A 22,612-nucleotide genomic window follows, 5' to 3' on the forward strand; every position below is an offset into this window, starting at 1 on the left:
ATTCAATCTTATAACAGGTCTTATAAGCCAAATTCTATCAGTTATCTTTCTTAGAGTTTATAAAAGACTCCATGTAGCAACTTAGGTTGCATCATAGAACGATGAGAAGATCTTTATGAGGGCCCATCGTGTAATTCATGAAGTTGTTCATCAATGTATCCCAAGTTCCTAGAACAGTGCCAGTCACTTAATAGACAATAAATATTTCTAACGTAAATGAAGAAAATCCTCGTTAAAAATTTTTTTAAAGTAGTTCAGCATAAACTTAAAGTCAGTACACTGTACATTTTAACTAATCATTCTCACTTCTCACTTGATAAACACAATCATTCAGGACCTGGGAACTTTGTCCTACATATACTTCTCCACATTCAGCCTGAGTTACTTACAGAAAATCTCCCAAAGCCATTTATCACCCATCAGCCAATACCACCACTTCTATCACCAAGAATTACCATAGAGGCCCATGTTTATATTTTCCTATGTATTCTAGTGGCCAAATCATCACCGAAATGAACTAAGCAACAATTCTTGAGAAAGAAATTTTATCTTCTTCCTATACCAAAGAGCATACCAACCACTCTTACTGCAGGACAAAAGTAAGTGTACAAATATTGCTAAAATCTGTATTTATAGAAACATATAGCACCCCTGATACTAAAATGGGCCTAAACAAAGAAAGTTTTTGGTGAAGTCATAAAGTTCTAGAAAGCATGAATTCAACTGTCCTTAAGGTAAAACCTATCCCAGCATGTGTGTACTGTGTATGTTTTACTCACTGCATACTGGAACTTTTCATTATATTCACGGTCATTGGCTTTCACCATCCGTTCCACTTCTAAAGAGAAAGAGAAATCAGGTATGAAATTAAATTCTTGACACAAAGAAACATATAACTCATTAAACTAACATCACTTAGGTTACTTTGATTGTCTCAAGGTTGCAAGAATTCTTTCCTTTGAAATGTGAAGGGCATTGGTTTTTTCCAGCCTAAATGTTGGAACGTGTGTTGGAAAGTCCCAAAATGGAAAGCTGAAATGTGTCTCATTGTAATTCTGATGCCAGCCATAAAACAAAACATTATGTGTCTCCAATTTCTACATCCCTTTAGCTCCACAAAGACCCTTTCTTTCTCTTAACTCCAAGTAGTTCCTAAAGGAGAAGGCTGCTGAAAGTCAAATGCCACCCTGGGAAAGGATTTTTTTTTTTTTTTGGCTACAAAGTGACAAAATACGATATAGCCAAACAAAACTATACTGAAGTGGCCAGTGAGGTCACTGACCTTTTGGTCAATGAGCAAAGGTGATAGTTCTAAACAACAATATCCCAGGCATATTGAAAGGAACTACACATCACCAGGAGATGGAGACTTGCCCTTTGCTGGAAGTAGCCAAAAAAATATCTTCTGGAAACAAATGCAAACACACCAGTGCAAATAACAAAATAAAAGAACAAAAAACTCACAGATTATGATGGTACATAATTAAAATTCACAGAGGGAAAGAAAAGACAGTGCCCCCTGAAACACCAGCAGAGCACATTTTTGTAGTAAAGGTAGCAAGTTCTTGCTCCATTTTACTGAATTCAGAGTTGACAAAGGGATAATGATGGAATGATGAAAGCTATGGCATGAAGACCAGAAAAATAATCACCAGATGTCAATGTTAACACTCATGGTGAGTGACTTCATCACTTCACCTGGGATTCCCTTAATCCCACAGTTCTCCATCTAGATAAGTGAAAGGTGGTAAAAAGTATAGGGGTAGTGGTAAAAGTCAGAATTTGGAGAAGGTACATACAACTACAGAGATAAAGAAGACTGGAGGATGGAAAGTAACTCAGTCATATACTAGGGAGAGGGGAGGAAGTGTAAGGGGAAAGCAAAGAGAAGAAGAGCTGAAAGTGGAAATGAGAGGAGAAAGAAGAGGGAGATCAAGAGGAAGGGAAGGAAGAAAGGAATATATTTTATCACCACCACCATCCTCCAAACACCAGGTACTATGATTTTAAGAATTGACTACTTTTTCCCAAAAGTCCAAGAGGAATGTAAATCTTTGGTTCAAGTCTCAAGTATGACACTGTGCTCACCTCTGAGAACTACTTCTGACAAATGACACCCTGTCTTTGGTTATGGTTGAGTCTCTACCTTTTGTGGAATGTTTGCCTGTTTGACATCCACCTACATGGCTTTCCTTTTTTTTTTTTTTTTAAAGATTTTATTTATTTATTTGACAGAGAGACACAGCGAGAGAGGGAGCACAAGCAGGGGGAGTGGGAGAGGGAGAAGCAGGGTTCCCGCTGAGCAGGGAGCCCGATGCAGGGCTCGATCCCAGGACCCTGGGATCATGACCTGAGCTGAAGGCAGATGCTTAACGACTGAGCCACACAGGCGCCCCCACCTACATGGCTTTCTTCTTACCTATGTAATAACGTCAGTTCTCTGTGACTGTTCCTGTTTTCAAGGCTAGCTCACCTAATTTCTGCTAAGAACAATATTGGACTCATGTCCACAGCTGACCACACCAAGTGGACCTGCCCCTAACATATATAACTCCGAAATCCAGAATTCACCGGGAGGCAACCTCTTAAACAACCATCCCCTGAAGGAAACATTTTAAACCCTGACTATAAAGGCACCATCCTCCCCTTCTTACTGGTTCCCTAACAAAGAGCAAAAAAATCAAAGCCCAAAATGGTATTTTGGAGGGTGAGGGTACTTAAAGCTTAAAAAGCTTGGATGATTTGTCTAAACATCCCTACCTTAACGCAGGCATAGTAAAACTGCTGACAGGAAAACAACAGATATTATTGGGAGGGTGACCATCGGGGGCTCTCTTCTACAAGGGAAAGGTTAACCTGGCCCACCTGGCATCCTGCTTATAATTTAAAGAGTAACTTTAGCTGTAAGTCAAAACTTAGATATGCTAATTTATATATTTAATTGCCTTTAGTTTACATCATACACATTCAGATGATGATCATTTTTAAATTTCACATTTATACAGAGCACATCCAAGGATAGAATTCTATAGTTCTGCAGCTAATTTTACTCACTCCAAATCCAGAATTTTGACTCCTGTCCAGTGTCTCCATGTAACCACCCTCCCCAAGAACTGAGAATAACCCTTTCCCAAAGTGGCCAGAAGAGTAATTTCTGTGCTAGGAAAGTTTGGATGTTCTTCTGGGTATCAACATTGCTCTTGTCCCATGAGACTTTGTTAGAGCCAGGAAGTCCTCTTTTGGCTTCTAAATCATTATTAAATCTTTATCTTTGCTCTGTGCTTCCAGTAGGTATGGTCTTTCTGAACTGAATCTTTATAGATAAACTCTGGCATATTTTCTATCCCTCCACTAAGCTCTGCTAAATTCTGGCTTTGGTTCTGTATCCCTACAGTTTTTTGCCTTTAACCTAATTATGTTAGACCAAGAACGGACATTCTTCCATGTGCTAGGACAGTGGGTGAAGAGATAGAAAACCCCCTTGGCAATAAGACACATCCTGCAAGAAAAGGAAGCTGAAAACAAATCCTCCATAAACAACTCCCATTGAGAATTGTCCAGAGGTTCAGTGAATTAATGTCCAATATTTTGTAGGCATTGCAGGACCCTTCCAGCTGTGAGAGTACTGAAAGAAAAGTACCCACCAGGAGATTCAGGATCTACTAGGGTAAGCTCACTGCTACATAGTCATTATCATTGAATTTGTGTGGTTCCATAAAGGAGTAAAGTGATACATGAGGATATATAAATACAGTAAGCCAGCATATGTTTAAAGTGAAGTTCAAAGATCTTCCAGTTCAAGATTGCAAACGAAGTATGTCCTTCTACCTCCCTTCCCACCCAGGTCTCACTGAAATAACAGCAGTGTTTTTAAAAATAATAAAAACATAACAGTGCTGGAAAACAAGAGTAGAATCTAGCAGAAGTTCATAAATTTTAAAAATTCCCATTGAAGCCCCACAGAAGGTCCAGATTCATACAAATACAATACATACAAATAAATACAAAGGCTGAAAATGTGATATAGATAGGGTAACAGTCCCAGTTTATGCTTATTGTCTTGGCAAAATAACTTTTCACTTTCAAAAGTGTCCTGGCTTGGAAGATAAATTGTGCATTCTAGTTTGGGAACATCACCAGAATAATTAAAGAAAAATTGAGCTAGGTGGGCCCCCCATATCCCCCTACTCTTGCTCATTAAAGAGATTAGGCAACATGCCTGGGGAGGAAACCAAGAAAGGGTGTTCAGATCTAAGAGAGAAGCAGCTCTGAACCACCACATTGGCTATGGGAGACTTAGGTCCTAGTAAACCCTGCCTTACAGATGCAGCTGTGGGATCTGCCAGACTATAAACTATAGACTGAATGTTTGTGGCCCCCCAAAATCTATGTTGGAACATTCCCAATGAGATGGTATTTGAGGGCTTTTGGGAGATGATTAGGTTATGAGGGTAGAGCCCTCATGCGTGGGATTAGTGCCCTTATAAAAGAGGCCTCAGAGAGTCCCTTGCCCCTTGCATCATGTGAAGACACAGGAAGAAGACAGCCATCTGTGAACCAGGAAGCAGGCTTTCACCAGACACCAAAAGCACTGACTTCTTGATCTTGGGCTTCCCAATCTCCAGACCATAATAAATAAATTTCTGTTGTTCATAAGCCACCCAGTTTATGGTATTCTGCTATAGCAACCAGAAAAAGCTAAGACACACAGAAAAAGCTCCCTGTGAGCTGGCTACATCACCAGCTCCTCCAATTTAAAGGAGAGGGCTGGCCAGGGGAAAGACCTTTACAACTGCCCTCTTATGTAAACACAAACCAACAACTGTCTAAGTCACCAGACATCTGAGGAAAATCAAGAGTGCAAAAGAGAAGGATGCAAGAGGAAGAGATAATGCTGAAAATGGATGGGGAAAGGAGGTTTTTTTATGCTAATTAGTACCTTGAAGATATTCAAGAAGACATGGCATCCATGAAGCAAGAACAAGCTGATAGGAACAAAGATAACAGAACAAGAACGAGTTCCTGGAATTTAAAACTACTTAATGGAAAAACAGGTAGGATAGACTGAAAAATAAAATTGAAGAAAGTTCTCAAAACATATAGCAAAATGACAAAGAGGAGGAAGATGTGAAAAGAACACTTAGGAGAAGGGAATATAAACCATGGATAAGTAGAAATAATCAAATTAAGAGAAGAAAATTTCCCTGTACCAGAGTAAGACCTAACTCTTCAAAGTGAAAAAGCCACCAAGTGCCAATTAGAATGAATGAAAATGGACCCATAGAGCTCCACAAAATTTTGAGCTCCAAAGACAAAATATTTTAAACTTCCAGAAGAGGGGGAAAAAAAATGGTTAACCCTAGAGACCTGAGAATTGGACTAACATAAAATTTCTCATCAGCAAAAAAGGATGATAGAAGACATGGAAGTGATGCCTTCTAGTTTTAAGGAAAAATATGCTTGAGCTCACAATTCTATGCTCAGCCAAATAATCAATCAAGTGTGAAGGGGCAATAAGAACACTTTCAGACATGCGAGAGTGTTTACATACAAGATCATCTCCAAAACAATGACTCACTAATGTACAACAGGGAAATAGTTTAAATATTAAAAATAAAATGGAGTTAAAGAATATAGAAGGATGATGACCAACTATAGTCAACAATGAAAATAAAATTACCTGACATGATCACCCACATACCTGTTCTAAGTGGGCCACAAATTCTACAGAAAAAGGAAAGGCTTGTCTATTTCCATTTATTTCACAGCCTGAAGGGCAAAAATAAACCAGTTTCTCAGGAAAAGTACAATTATGTATTAGTTCTTGGCTCAAACAATAATTCCTCTAAGAAATCCTCATAAAGAAGTCATTGTTTGATACAAAGAACATAAAATGAGTTTTTAAGAGCTGTGTTTTGTAACAATTCTAGGGATGGCATTCCAAACACAATTCAGAGGGACCAATGCTAGGGTCTTGTACTCAGTCTCTACCGAGCTGGTTAAATTCAGGAATGTATTTTAGGACATTTAGATGAATAAATAAACCGCATGCCCTTCCAAAAATATCATCCTAATCATTATTTCTCTCAACTGCACTTGTGCTAAATGCTAAATGACTGAGTTTCAGATTGAAATTCCTGCAAAACACCTGAAGAACTGCTATGCTGTGTTGCTGAGTACAGATTCTTGGGACAGAAAAAATAGTGTTAACATTCTTTTGTGACAGCTGAGGAGCCTAACAAAGACATCTACCTAAATAGGAAGCTATCCTTCATCATTTCAGCAAGCAAGGAGAAGAGCCATTAGCAGAGGCAGAATTATCTTAGACACTTATTTTGAATCTGCTCCAGAATACAGAAAAATAGGTATGTAAAAAATAAGTAATTAAACCCACAAAGTCCTACTTCATATAGGATAATGGAAGTAGCCTTCACTTTCTCAAACTCATAAAGGCCAGTGTAATTTGATGCCTGCCTCAATCAAATAAAAGATCAATGAAGCACTCATAGAATGCTTATCTTTAAGCCATATGCTTCCTGTTACCTTATCCAAGGTAACTAAATAAGGATACCTCATTTATTTTATGAAGTGGTCATTTATAAATCAGTTAAATGTTAGGAAACATGTACTAAAAAGAGTAACCTTAGTTTCGGGATAAATGACCTGTAGTCTACCCTGTCACTCCCTGTAATAATTACCTGATCGGGCAGATGATAGGTTTCAGATAATAAAACCATATCCACTTATGTATGTACATATGCTTGTCTTTCCATTTGGAAGGAAGGGATGCATCAAGAACATCAAGTGTTGGGGCACCTGGGTGGCTCAGCTGGTTAAGCATCTGTCTTCAGCTCAGGTCAAGATCCCAGGACAAGATCCCTGGGTCCTGGGATCTAGCCCAGGGTCAGACTCCCTGCTTAGCAGGGAGGCTGCTTCTCCCTCTCCCTCTGCCCCTCTCGCTGCTCGCTTGCTCGCTCTCTCTCAGTCTCAGATAAATAAAATCTTTATTAAAAAGTTTTAAAGAAAATCCAAGTGTTATCCAATCACTAAAACACAAGTTTGAAAGATGAGAAGGACATAACACAACCCTGCTGGAAATTTTTAACCTCAGTTGAGATGTTGTTGTTACCACGACTTTTAGGACCCATAAAAATGAGAGTTTGATGACAGAGCACTCATTCAAGAGGAGGAGGCCTGGATCTTTAAGCCAGAGGCCTGAGATTTTCCTTCTACCAACTATGTGTGTGAGCACATTTTAACTCATGACCTCTCCTAATCTGTAGTTCCTTAGAAAAATAATGCCACTTTGTGTTGATGTCATTATATAAGAAAATATACGGAAAGCACTTTGCAAACAAAAAAATAACCAAAAAAAAAAAAAAAAACTATTTTTCTATAAAAAAAAAATAGCAAATAGGTGAGAAAAAGAAATCATCCAAGCTTGGATAGTCAGTCTTAAAGTTGCTTGTATTATTATTTCTCAAAGGGATCTGAAGTAATTTTCTGAATATTCGTAGTGGAAACTGGCAAATACTCATTGATTCTTCCCCAGGTTGTTGGGGGCAACACCCAACCCCTGATCTGGGCTCTTCTTCCTCATACTATATTAAGTTAGACAATATTCAGCTTCTACTTCCAGCAGGCATTTATGTCTTTTTTCTCTTAGTTTGTCTATGAACAACTCCTAACACCTTAATATTTAAGACTAGTTGGTGAATGCAGTAGCTCTGTTAAAAGACCAAGAGTCAGGAGGAAGATTTAGGAAAGGCTTCCATTTGACCCATAGTGATTACAGCAACTATGAATTCCTACTTAATGAACACAACTGTCTTTCTTCAATTAACTCCAGAGAATTTTGTCCTTCACCAAATGTGGTTTGGGAGACAGTCTTCAGGCATTTGGCTTTAGATCCCCAAAATCATGAAATGATGAAGCACCACAAAAAAATTGGGGGCTCTGTATAAACCCTGATGACAGGAACTGGTACTTCCTCAACAATGTTGGTCCCAATCCAAAAGCTGAAGAAGGTCTCCAAACATGGAGTGTCATTTGGGGTTTGGGGTTGTTGATGGTTTTTTGGGTTGGATCAGAAGTCTCAGAAAAATACCCTCAAGCCAAATCAATAACTTAAGCTTTTTCCTTTCTGAATTTTCTTTCATTTTTCACAATCTGGTCTTGTGGTTGGGAGCCAAAGCAATTCATTAAAGACATGAGGAAAGAACAATGAGTGGGGAGAGCTTTAAAGAAAAGAGTTCCCCACCCTCCAAGATTTCCTGATTTGACTCCAAAAGCACATTCTGATACAATTGAAAAATATGTGCCCTAAATCGGGGTTTCCTATTGAAACCCAGTGGTGACCTGCAGCTGCTGGGACTTATTGACATTTGAACAGCAAACTAAGGAGAATTGAGGCAAAAAAGAAAAACCTTCCCACATTTTTTTTTATTCTTGTCCTCACAAAAGAGCTTGGAAACAGAGTTAGGGGATTCAAACAAATACTAAAAGGCCCTGGGGTTTGTTTTCCTCTTGGCTGAGCCAATTTGCTCATCAGGTCCAGATATTTGGAAAATTTGAATTATTGGAAGCTCTATTCCTCCCACAGCTTGCTATAGCTTCACAAAGAAACATAAAAATTTTTAACCAGTTCATTCTTCTTCCACCATACGTGAACTGGATTACACAAGTTACAAGTAAAAATCTATAAAACCTTCATATAAGCCCACGGCATATTGCTTTCTTTAAGTATCGATTCCACAACTAAAGAGTTAAGAATTACTACAATATAATGATAATAATAATAGCTAACATGTATCGAGCACTGGTTTAAAACCAGATACTATATGTACTGTTCTGCATACATTATTTCATTATTCCTCAAAATAATCCAGGTATATGCTATTATTTTACAAATGACAAAAATAAAGGCCTCACAAGATTATGCAGTACAATCAGATTTCAAACACTGAGCTGCCTTTCTTGTAAAAGCAGTGTGGAAGAGATTCTCGGTATAAAGAGATGGCAGATGGCACTGTGCGGAGTTGGCTGGGAAAATGAAAATTGCTTCGTGATATACTTCAAACATACACTCCCTCCCAATTAACCCTGCAGCCCTGTGACCTCTCACATTCCACTGCTTCTAGGTTTCTCTCTGTTTCCTGGTGGAGGCTGTCCTAGAGAACCTCTTCTTCTTGGAGCTTTTGGGCAGTCCTTGCTGAGAATATTCTCCCAAACCCCTGTTCAAAATGTACTGCTTTTTTGCACCCTTTCTCATATGGGCCCAGTGCTAGACTGTTGGTTTTTATTTCTATTCTTTCATAATTTGATTATGTATAGCAAATATATATATATATATCATTTTTATGGACTGGGCCAGGATCAGAGTGTTTTCTGTAAAGATGAAAAATAGCTTCCTACAGCATCCCTTTCAAAAAGAAAAATAAATTAAGGATCTACCCCAAGAATCACAAGAGCCTAAAAGAAGCTGGAGGACATTTAATTTTACACTGTGAGACACATTCTGGCCATCCAAGGGAAAGGAAGCCACCTGTCACCAAGAGATAGGAAAGAACCCCAGGTAGAAAAGATAGACCCAGGACAAGGAAATCTAAAGATGTCTCTTCCCTGTTTGATATCTCAGGGGTTGCACAGGAAGCTGTTTTTGAAGCTTACATTTGTTATTTTGAGATGAATGGGGCTTATAAATTGGGTTTCTTTAGTACATATTGGTTTCTATGCCTCAGACCCCAGAATCCACAGGGCAATTAAAATCTGCTGGAGCCAAGACAAAGTGATTTATTCCAGAAATATTTATTGAGCTCCTTTGAGCAAGGCTCTACTGTAGACAGTGAAGGAAAAACAAACAAGACAGCAATAGCTCTCGAAGGGTGAACATGCCCACAAATACCTGCACAGCTAGAAAGCAGAGAGGCGTAGAAGCCATGGAAACCAGAGACAAAGAAAGGTCCAGATGGGTGGTGAAAGGCATCACCACCTGTCTCAAGCAGGTCTGAAGGGAATCCATGCAGCTAGACACACACTGGGGAGTATGGTAGGTTGTTTTGCCAAGCACCTTATCCCAGTCACTTACTGAAAAGAAAAGGAATTTGGTAGAGGTGGTCTGCCACCTAAGATAAAATATCTTTCAAGAGGACCTCTCCAGGTGCCCCTCCACTGTCCCTTCTAGCAAAATAGTGGATCACATGTGAAAAGACCAAAAGAAAAATTAGGAATCTCACTTTACTTATTAGTGAAGCATTCGAATAACATATATTTTAAGAGAGATACAAAGAAGCCGGAAGTTCAGGCAAAAAAGAAATCTGCCCACTTCTCACACTCCCCTCTTGCCCCACCCATCCACACTCTGGTCCAAGTCACCCCTCCTCTCTCCTCCAGCTACTGCAATAGCCTCCCCCGGGGCTCTCCCAGCTTCCACCCCTGCCCCTATAATCTATTTTCAATAGAGCAACCAGAGTGATCCTTTTATAATTTTGTTTCCTATTGCTGCTCTAGCAAATTACCCCAAACTCAGTTGCTTAAAACAACACAGATGTGTCATCTTACTATTCTGGAAGTCAGAAGCCTGAAAACGGAGCTCACAGGGCTAAAGTCACGGTGTTTTATCAGGACTGAGTTCCTTCTAAAAGCTGTAGGGGAGAATCTGTTCCTAGCCTTTTCCAGCTTCTAGAAACTGCCCACATTCCTTGGCTCACAGCCACATCACTCTGACCTCCACTTTCATTGTCACATCACCTTCTCTGACTCTCCTGCCTCCCTCTTATGAGAACATGGTTCTTTTATCATGTAAGATAACATATTGACAGGTTCCAAGGACTAAAACATGGACATCTTTGGGGGAAGGGGCATTAATATGTCTACCACAAGAATCATCTCTTTCCTCTGCTCAAAACGTCCAATGCTGCTCCATCTCAAGAGAAAAGCAAGTTCAGGGCCCCGCTTGATCTTCACACACCTACCCCATTATAACTACCAGAAGCCCACTTATGGTGAAGCTGATGAAGCTTAAGCTTCAAGTCACCTCCCCTGCACTTTCATTCCAAGACCCTGGGAGTAGTGCTTAAAATGTGTTAGCCCAGGAAATCTTACTGTTTCCAACAACATGGACAGGCCTTGACGGCATTGTGTTAAGTAAAATAACTCAGACTGAGAACGACAAATACTATCTGACCCCACTTATATGTAAAACATCAACAAAACCATAGAAAAAGAGATCAGACTAGTTGTGGTCATGAGGCAGGGCAAGGAGAGGGAGGCAGAAACTTCCCGTTTTAAGGTAAGTAAGTACTAGGGATATAATGTACAACATGATGACTGTAGCTAACACTGCTGTATGATACACAGGAAAGGTGTTAAGAGAGTAGATTTTTTTTTAAATAAAGACTTTATTTATTTGACAGACAGAGCACAGGAGAGGGAGAAGCACGCTCCCTGCTGAGCAGGGCAATCCCAGGACCCTGACATCATGACCTGAGCTGAAGGCAGACGCTTAACCAACTGAGCCACCCAGGTGTCCCAAGAAGAGTACATCTTAAGAGTGCTCATCACAAGAAAATTTTTCTCCCTTTATTCTTTCTTTCTTTTTATTGTATCTACACAAGAAGATGGATGTTAGCTGAGCCTATTGTGGTAATCATTTCACAATATATGTAAACCAAACCATCATGCTATATGCCTTAAACTTACACAGTGATACATGTCAACTATTCCCAATAAAACTGGGAAAAAAATTTTTTTGAAAGTGTTTGTATTGTTTCCGATTTTGATTTGCAAAAGTAAAATATTTTAGTCATGAAGGCTAAGATCATTGTCTCTTCCACTCTAATTTCCATTACACTTTGCCTCATGTCATATAGCACCGGGATCCAGATAAGAGGCTGTCAACTTGGAAATACATTGACTTTGTGTTTACTGGAGTATATGTGATTCCTGTAATTTCTGTATAGAGCTAAATCACTGGTAGTCTCCCCAAGGCTAGGAATGGTTCTCAGGAATACTACTTCCGTGGGCACTCGCCCAGTGTTATAACACGAAGATGCAGGGCCCAAGGTCATACAGCAACATGACCATGTGCTATAGACCTAGCACCAGAATTACATGGATCATGGAGGACACGGGATTGCAATACAGACCCAGAAGTTAGCCTGTGCAGAATTCTTCCAGTCATCACACATGTAAAATTGTATGTGAAAGATTTCATCAACTCTTAGTTAAAACAGAATTTATCTCCTATTGGGAATTACCAAGTATTGAGTATTTTCCATACTATATATAATAAGCATTTTCCCAAGGTTAACAATCATAAATTTTTACATGATATTCTGAAGTCATGAAGCTGAAAAACTATTCTAAACTATCATAACTTTAAGTATACTAGAGGAAAAATTGGATTATCTTTCTAGTATTTCTATAGAAAATTATGTAGAATAATGGTCATATAAGAAGCAAAAAAAAATAGTGGGACAAAAATATAGGAAGAAAAGTACTATAAAGGTATGACAGGCAGTAAATTAATGAAGATCTTTGGGGGGTTTTTTTCTGGATTTTGTGATGTGTGTAGTATTTTCAGGTTTTCAAAATTGTAATTTATAGGAATTTATTTTCTTACTCTAAATATTCCCTATTACACCTAATTTTGTATTTTGTCTTAGTTTAGGACTCAAAAAAACTGGATCTAGCCCTGACAACCCTCCCCCCTTGTTCATTCAACTCCAGCCAAAGACAGTCTCTTTGTTAATCCCATGAACACAACTAGGCACACACCCATCTCAAAGCCTTTGCCACTTGGTATTCCCTCTGCCTAGGATGCTTCTTCCAGAGATCTACATGGCTCCTCTCTCACTTCCTTCAAATCTTTGCTCAAATATATCTTTCTTAATTCAGCCTTCCCGGATTACCCTTTTCAAAACTGCAGCCCCATACCTGCCTCTTAGTGCACATCATTCTCATAAAATTGCAGCCCCTCAGATGTATAGAATAATTTACTTATTCATTGATTTTGTTTACTGGCTTTCTTCTCCCCCTACAAAAATGTAAACTCCATACAGGTTTAAGTTTTTTTACTTTTTAGAATCTGTTTTGCTCACAGCTGTATCTGAAACCTCTGGAACAATGTCTGGCACATAACAGAAGTTCAGTAAATACTTGTGAAATGGTTAGATGGATGGATGGGTAAACAAGTAAGTAAGTGAATGAACTACCAAAGTTCTGATTATCATAAGACAACCAACACTACCATAGTCAAACAAGATCACTCCAGCTAAAATCATTGAAACGTGATGTTTTATAATTAGCTTGTAGACCTTACAGAAGGTAAATTTACAATTCACAGTAGACAATTTCTGAGTTATTAACGGTATTTTCTTTACAGAAAAAGAAAATACCATTTGGGGATTACCTCATAAGCTTTACGATTTTATTTCACCATTAAAAGAGTCTAGATTTCAAAGTTAAGCCCAGAAATAAAAATTATTATTTCCTTTAAATGAGGAAGTTCTGTTTGAAAAAATAGCAAGCAACATTACATGAGCACAAGGTCCACCAGGGGACTCTAATTCAGATATTACTTACTAAAACTACTCAAAATAATAACAATCACAGCTATGATTAAGGGCTTGACATATGCCAGATACTGGCTCAAATACTGAATTAAATAAGTGTTCTAAGGTTTGGGTCTATGGAAGACATATAAAAGCATTTTTTAAAATAAATAAAATAACTCTAGGGATAAAATTAAGGATTTTTCTTTTACAAAACCAAAGTATGACAATATTATACATTTGGAAATGCTAAATAAAGAAATGGAGAACTGGAACAAATGCATTTACAAATATGTTCTAAGTCCAATAAGTATATATGGCATACAATGTTATTCTAAGTATAATTTTATTATTCACTATAATGAGGTAGTTCAAAAATAGACTTATTTTTGTGTATGTCATGGCTAATACTTAAACCTACCAGAGAATACTGATTAATATATTCATTAACCATTATTTTCTTACTCAATTCACTATTCATTTCTTTATTCCTTATTCAAAGATTCTCCTGATATATTTAAATACTCTTATAACTACTATAGAATAGTAATATTTAATGTATTCTTCTGGTAAACTTATAAAGCATTATTAAAAATGTGTTTTTAAGCTTCCAACTATAATGGTGTAACTTGTGTCAGGATCAATCCATCTGTTGAGAACTATAAGAGCTAGATGAAATATACAAAATGTTTGAAAATTCATAGAACAAAATCAGACAGAACTTGAAGGGCCAAGAACCAACAGAGAAGAAAAAGGTATTGAGGTAAACCTGATATTCTGTACATTTCCCCTTAAGGCATTTGCTAATTCCTCAGCTTCCCAGAAGACAATAATTAGAGTTCAGAACCTAGCAGGGAAGAGGAGCCTTGGTAACACTCTAGATTTCCAGTTGACTTCTAAAGGACTGTATTCTAGGAGTAAGAACTAAAAAATTAGACTAGGCCATATAAATACTGAAACCCAGCCTCATAGTATCTCAGTCCCTGACTGGATCAAGATAATCCGTTCCTTCTCTAACTGCTTGTGACAAGAAAAGTAAATTCTCCTCAATGAAGATAACATTATCCAGATCCCCTACAATTTTTTCATATTCAAGGTCTAGGTTTTTTCATATGCAGTTTGTTTAATAATAAATTATCAAGTATGGCAGGAGACAACATCAAACTATTGAAAAACAAGAGAAAAAAAGAAAATAGAAATTGACCTACAAATTATCTAGATATTGGAACTATCAGACACGGACTTTAAAATAATTGTGATTAACATGTACAGTAGAATGGATGACAGAATCAATAATTTCACTAGAAAACCAAATTACACATAAAAGAAACAAAGTATAGAATTTAAAAATATAATAATGTAATTAAGCATTCAACATATGAGTTTAACAGCACATTAGACAATGCAGAAGGGAATAGCTGTAAACTAGTGATTAGAAAATATGAAAAACTGAACACGGAGGGAAGAAAAAAGTTGAAAATTATCAGAAAAAAAGCATAAGTACATTAGAGACATGGTAAAAGGTCTACCATACATATAAATGGAGTCCACAAGAGAGAACTGAGAGAATAAGGAGTAGTAACAATATTTGAGGATATTCTGACTGAGAATTTTCCAAAATTCCAAAAGAAATCAAGCTGAAAAACTCAGAATCTCTATAAATTCCAAGCTAGATAAGTACAAAAAAAAACATACCTATGCCCAGAATAATAAAAATGCTGAAAAACAAAAAGAAAGTTTTTGAAACAGCCAGAAGACATATCACTTCAACAAAAGAATAACAAGAATGTCAGCTTACTTTTTAAAAGAGAGAGTGGAGGCCTGAATGTGATGGAATGGTACCTTTTTAAAGTGCCAGAAGAAAAGACTACCAACCTCGAGTTCTATGCTCCATAAAAATATTTATCCAAATATAAATGCAAAATAAGGATTTTTCCCCTAATAAAAAGTGACTGAATTCACTACCATTAGTTCCACATTTTTTTTAAAAAAATGAAGCCTTTACGCAGAAGGAAAATTATTCCAGATAGAATCACAGAAATGCAGAAAAATGAAAAAAAAAAACTGAAATGTTGTAGGTAAATCTATACAAATAATGAAAATGTTGACAATAACACATGTTATTTGTTACTGCTGTCTTATTAGTATTAAAATATACCAAGAATTAAGTACATGATAACAGTGGCACAGACAGTAGTAAAGGAGAGTTTAAAATGCTCTAAAGTCTTATGTGGCTCACCAAGTAGTAAAAGTACTAAAGTAATTAAATAGGTATGTTTTAATCTTAAAAATAACCACAAAAAGAATATTAAAGGAATAAGTAAAAGCTAATAGATGCTTAGAAATGGAATAGAAATATTGCTTATACAAAGGAAGGCAACAGAAAAAGAAATGTAGAATAACAACTAGTAAGACAATTGATTTAGTCATAAATATATCAGTAATTATCTTAACCATAAATGAACTAAATACTTCATTTAAAAGCCAAAGTTTGTCACACTATATTTTTTAAAACCACAGTATCCCACATCTTAAATTTAAACACATTAAAGGGTTGAAACTAAAAAGATAGAAAAAATATATAACATATAAACATTAATAAAAAGAAATCTGGTAACACTAATCTCAGATAAAGTAGACTTCAATACATAACAATTCCTAGAGATAAATAGAGCCATAATAATAGATTATTCTTCCAGAAATATATAATTCTAAGTTTGTATACATCTAATAATGTAACCTAAAAATAAAGCAAAAACTGACAGAACTAAAGGAGAAATAGACAAATTTAAGAATATCTTGATAAACTAAAATATGGCTGTGATGTAATTTTAATGTGTCAACTTGACTGGGCCATGAGGTGTCTGGATATTTGGTCAAACGATATTCCCCATGTGTCTGTGAGAGGGCTAATATGAAAAAGACCTTTAAACATTTGATAATCTTTAATGTAGGTGGCAGAATAAATATTCTGTTGTTCCAAACTACAGAACAGAAAGTAAACTTAAGGATGTAAAATTCTAGTTAATATGTAGGAGAATTTACTGTCCAGAGGATGATCTATCTCCTAAATTACATGCTTGAACATGTTAGAGTAAATATTCAAGGAAATATTCAGCCACAATATAGGAATAGATTGTTGAGTTGGAAGAAATTCTGAACAAGATGGTTTTGAAGACCCTCCTAATTTCCAGGTTTTATCATTCTATATAACCTAAAGTTATATTAATATAATTATTAGATTAAAGAGAGTAGCAATTGGGAATAAGGTATAACATTTAGGAAAGATGTCACAATGGACACCATAGATTTAAAAGTTATCTCCACAGGGTGCCTGGGTGGCTCAGATGGTTAAGCCTCTGCCTTCGGCTCAGGTCATGATCCCAGGGTCCTGGGATCAAGTCCCACATCGGGCTCCCTGCTCCTTGGGAGCCTGCTTCTCCCTCTGCTTCTCTCTCTCTCTCTCTCTCTCCATCTCTCATGAATAAATAAATAAATAATAAAAAAATAAAAAAATAAAAGTTATCTCCACAGAGATACGTAGAAGCCAAGATAGAAGAGGAGCCCTCTGAGGAACACATTACACAGACAAAAGAGTACAGAAGACTGAACCAGGGGAAATTCCACCACTGAGGTCCAGTGAAGGAGACAGGGTCATAGCAGTTTGAGAAGAATTTCCACAAGAGTCATGAAGACCAAGAAAAAAGAGCCTTCAAGAAGAGAATATACACCCCACCCCCAAATCCACAGAGAGGTGATAAAGGATGATGCTGAGGAACAGCCCCTTTAGAGAGTCTCCAGTGACTGGTGGTTTTTTAATAGCAGCCCAACCTAGCCTATATCCTGAGTAATAAAACACCAGATTGCTCAAACCCTATGTAATACCTCAATTAGAGCAGCACACAATTTTTGGAAGTGTATGAGAGCCAGAAGACATCTCTTTTCTACACTTTCTATTTATGACTGTGCACAATGACTATGGTGGCAAATTTTTAAGTATACAGTGTACTCTCTGTGGAGAAAAAGACTTCTATCTAAGCACAACATAAAAATCTAGAACATAAGTAGGACTAAGAATACCAATGTTGCCTCTTCCATCCCTTCCAGTTAAAAAGCTGATGAACCAACGATTGGATAACTTACGCCCTACAATACTTAGGATGAGCAACAACGATATAGTGCCTGGAATAATTTCTATCATCTTTTGGCAGAGAATTTTAGTAAAGTGAAATGGAAGGGATTGGGCATTTCTCCCTCATTTCTAGTGGTACCAAGTAAAATTTCCCATGTCCTATTCCCTCTAGACACCAGAAAGTTATGTAAATGTGCAGGAGAACTCATTAGAAAATACTAACCCCAGGGGCACCTGGGTGGCTCAGTTGGTTAAGTGTCTGCCTTCGGCTCAGGTCATGATCCCAAGCTCCTGGGATCGAGCCCCGCATCGGGCTCCCTGTTCAGCAGGGAGTCTGCTTCTCCCTCACCCCTGGCCCTGCTCATGATGTCTCTTACTATCTCTCTCTCTCTCTCAAATAAATAAATCTTTAAAAAAGAAAGAAAGAAAGAAAAGGGAGGCAGAGCAAGATGGTGGAGGAGTAGGAGACCTGGATTTCGTCTGGTCTCAGGAATTCAGCTGAATAGGGATCAAACCATTCTGAACACATAAGAACTCAACAGGAGACCAAAGAAGAGAGGAGCAACAACTCTCTGAACAGAGAAGCGACCACTTCCTGGAAGGTAGGACATGCGGAGAAGTGAATCCGAGGCGATATTCGGGAGGATAGACGGCGGGGGAGGGGGCCTCCATCAGCCCCTTCTGGCAAGTGATAGAGCCGCGGAGCACAAAATTGGAACTTTTAGAAGTCGGCTCCGCTGAGGGACGTCGCTCCAGTGGCTAAGCGGGGGTGGAACCCTCGCGGGAGAGTGTAGTCTCAGGACCCTCGGGGTCACAGAAAGACCAGGGGTGCCTGAGGGCAGCAGAGCTCCCAGGTATTGGAGCGGGGAAGCCGGCTGCAGAGACAGAGCCGAGGCGCGGGCTCTCAGCTCAGGGTTGCCATAAACTGTGATCTGCAGCCCAGTCGGGCCACTGCTCCTCCAGCAGGGACCCAACAAGCGGCAGATCCAGGAAGACTCCCCTTCCTCCCCCGGGAAGAGCGGCACGGGAGCGCACCGCAGGGATCTGCTGGGTTTGGAGACTCCACACGGGGTCGGGTGCCAGAGATAGAAACTCTGGGTCACAGGCCAGGTGAGCACAGAGTGCGGCTGGAGACCGGGGACACGGGAGTGAATGCTTTTCTCTGGGGGCGCACTGAGGAGCGGGGCCCCGAGTTCTCAGCTCCTCCAAGTGGAGATTGGGAGGCCACCATTTTCGTCCTGGTCCTACAAAGCTATACCAGAGCTTGCAGAGAACAAAAGCTCCTGAGAGCAAACCCGAGCAGCTTGCTTAGCCCAGACAGACAAGGGCAGGGCAATTCCGCCTCCGGCAAAGACATTTGGGAACCATGGCAACAGGCCCCTCCCCCAGAAGATCAGCATGAACAGCCAGCAAGCCAAGACCAAGTTTACCGATCAAGGAGAACGGGAGAACTCCAGCGCTAGGGGAATACTGCACATAGAATTCATGGCTTTTTTTACCATGATTCATTAGTTTTTCAAAGTTAATTTTTTAACTGTTTTTTTAATTTTTCTTTTTCCCTTTTTCAACCAACATCTTATCAATCCCTTTTTTTAAAAAATATTTTTTATTTTTCATTTTTAAAGTCATTTTTATCCCTTCATAGTAGTTACCTTTATTTTTGGCATATATATATGTTGTTTTCTCTAAAATTTTGAGATACAGTTTCTTCTAAGAGATCAAAATATACCCTAAATCACTAGTGTATGGCTTTGTTCTAGTCTCCTGCCTAATCACATTCTCTCCCTTTTTTTTTTTAAATCTTCTTCTTTCTTTTTTTAAACAACTTCCTATCTTATCAATTCCTCTTAATAATCTTTTATAATTTTCATCTTTACAGTCATCTTCCATCCCTTCATTGTATCAAACCTTATTTTGTACATATATAAGTCTTTCTTCCTTTAAAATTTTAGGAGGCACTTTTTTCTAACAGACCAAAATATGCCCAAAATCTAGTGTGTAGCACTGATCTATGCACTAGCCTGATCATATTTGATCATATTCTGGTTTTTTTGTATTGTTCTGTTTTTGTTTTTATCTTTTTCCTTTTGTTTTTTTTTTTTTTTTTCCTCTCTCTCTCTTTTCTCTTTCTTTCCCTTTCTCTTCCCCTGGTTTCAGGTCTTTTCTGATTTGTATACAGTATATTTCTGGGGACGTTGTTAACCTGTTAGCATTTTGTTCTCTCATTCATCTATTCTCTGGACAAAATGACAAGATGAAAAAAATCACCTCAGCAAAAAGAACAAGAGTTAGTACCGTCAGCCAGGGACCTACTCAATACGGACATTAGTGCGATGTCGGACCTAGAGTTCAGATTCATGACTTTAAAGATACTAGCTGGGCTTGAAAAAAGCATGGAAGATATTAGAGAAACACTTTCTGGAGAAATAAAAGAACTAAAATCTAACCAAGTCGGAATCAAAAAGGCTATTAAAGAGGTGAAATCAAAAATGGGGGCACTAACTGCTAGGATAAATGAGGCAGAAGAGAGAATCAGTGATATAGAAGACCAAATTATGGAAAATAAAGAGGCTGAGAAAAACAGAGAGAAACAACTACTGGATCACGAGGGCAGAATTCGAGAGAGAAGCAATATGATAAGATGAAACAACATTAGAATAATTGGAATCCCAGAAGAAGAAGAAAGAGAGAGAGGAGCAGAAGGTATATTGGAGCAAATAATAGCAGAGAACTTCCCTAATGTGGGGAAGGAAACAGGCATCAAAATCCAGGAGGCACAGAGAACCCCTCTCAAAATCATAAAAATAGGTCAACACCCCGATATCTAATAGTAAAACTTATGAGTCTCAGAGACAAAGAGAAAATCCCGAAAGCAGCTCGGGAGAAGAGATATGTAACCTACAATGGTAAAAATATTAGATTGGCAACAGACCTATCCAAGAGACCTGGCAGGCCAGAAAGGACTGGAATGATATCCTCAGAGCACTATACGAGAAAAATATGCAGCCAAAAATACCATATCCAGCCAAAAATACCATATCCAGCTAGGCTCTCATTGAAAATTGAAGGAGAGATAAAAAGCTTCCAGGACAAACAAAAACTAAAGGAATTTGCAAACACAAAACAAGCCCTACAAGAAATATTGAAAGGGGTCCTCTAAGCAAAGAGAGAGCCTAAAAGCAGCATAGATCAGAAAGGAACACAGACAATATACAGTCACAGTCACCTTACAGGCAATACAATGGCACTAAATTCATACCTTTCAATAGTTACCCTGAATGTAAATGGGCTCAATGCCCCAATCAAAAGACACAGGCTATCAGATTGGATTAAAAAACAAGACCCATCGATATGCTGTCTGCAAGAGACTCATTTTAGACCCAAAGACACCCCCAGAATGAAAGTGAGGGGGTGGAAAACCATTTACCATGCTAATGGACACCAAAAGAAAGCTGGGGTGGCAATCCTTATATCAGACAAACTAGATTTTAAAACAAAGACTGTAATAAGAGATGAGGAAGGACACTATATCCTACTTAAAGGGTCTATCCAACAAGAAGATCTAACAATTGTAAATATCTATGCCCCTCACATGGGAGCAGCCAATTATATAAGGCAATTAATAACAAAAGTGAAGAAACACATTGACAACGATACAATAATAGTGGGGGACTTTAACACCCCCCTGACTGAAATGGACAGATCATCTAAGCAAAAGATCAACAAAGAAATAAAGACTTTAAATGACACACTGGACCAAATGGACTTCATTTCACAGACATATACAGAACGTTCCATCCCAAAGCAACGGAATACACATTCTTCTCTAGTACCCATGGAACATTCTCCAGAATTGATCACATCCTAGGTCACAAATCAGGTCTCAACCAGTACCAAAAGATTGGGATCGTTCCCTGCATATTTTCAGACCACAATGCTTTGAAACTAGAATTCAATCACAAGAGGAAAGTCGGAAAGAAATCAAATACATGGAGGCTAAAGAGCATCCTACTAAAGAATGAATGGGTCAACCAGGAAATTAAAGAAGAATTAAAAAAATTCATGGAAACCAATGAAAATGAAAACACAACTGTTCAAAATCTTTGGAATACAGCAAGGGCAGTCCTGAGAGGACAGTATATAGCAATACAAGCCTTTCTCAAGAAACAAGAAAGGTCTCAAATACACAACCTAACCCTACACCTAAAGGAGCTGGAGAAAGAACAGCAAATAAAGCCTAAACCCAGCAGGAGAAGAGAAATCATAAAGATCAGAGCAGAAATCAATGAACTAGAAACCAAAAGAACAGTAGAACAGATCAATGAAACTAGGAGCTGGTTCTTTGAAAGAATTAACAAGATGGATAAACCCCTGACCAGACTGATCAAAAAGAAAAGAGAAATGACCCAAATCAACAAAATCACAAATGCAAGAGGACAGATCACAACCAACACCAAAGAAATACAATTATAAGAACATATTATGAGCAACTCTATGCCAGCAAATTAGATAACCTGGAAGAAATGGGTGCATTCCTAGAGATGTATCCACTACCAAAATTGAACCAGGAAGAAATAGAAAACCTGAACAGACCTATAACTACTAAGGAAATTGAAGCAGTCATCAAAAATCTCCCAACAAACAAAAGCCCAGGGCCAGATGGCTTCCCAGGGGAATGCTACCAAACATTTAAAGAAGAATTAATACCTATTCTCCTGAACCTGTTCCAAAAAACAGAAATGGAAGGAAAACTTCAAAACTCATTTTATGAGGCCAGCATTACCTTGATCCCCAAACCAGACAAAGACCCCATCAAAAAGGAGAATTACAGACCAATATCCTTGAGGAACATGGACGCAAAAATTCTCACCAAAATACTAGCCAATAGGATCCAACAGTACATTAAAAGGATTATTCACCATGACCA

The 22,612-nt window shown here is 38.2% G+C and overlaps 1 protein-coding gene across 3 annotated transcripts in view; it reads right to left on the minus strand.

Annotated features, from left to right (window-relative positions):
- The window catches only part of ATP8B4 (ATPase phospholipid transporting 8B4 (putative)), a 288,632-nt gene that overhangs the window by 226,809 nt on the left and 39,211 nt on the right, over window positions 1-22,612 (minus strand). For all 3 annotated transcript variants that reach the window (XM_027572559.2, XM_027572558.2, XM_027572557.1), the window contains exon 3: window positions 780-838. In XM_027572559.2, the coding sequence (XP_027428360.1) occupies window positions 780-838 (59 nt within the window). The remainder of the gene's footprint in view (window positions 1-779; window positions 839-22,612) is intronic.

The sequence above is a fragment of the Zalophus californianus genome, chromosome 6, assembly GCF_009762305.2.
Source record: "Zalophus californianus isolate mZalCal1 chromosome 6, mZalCal1.pri.v2, whole genome shotgun sequence".
NCBI lineage: Eukaryota > Metazoa > Chordata > Mammalia > Carnivora > Otariidae > Zalophus > Zalophus californianus.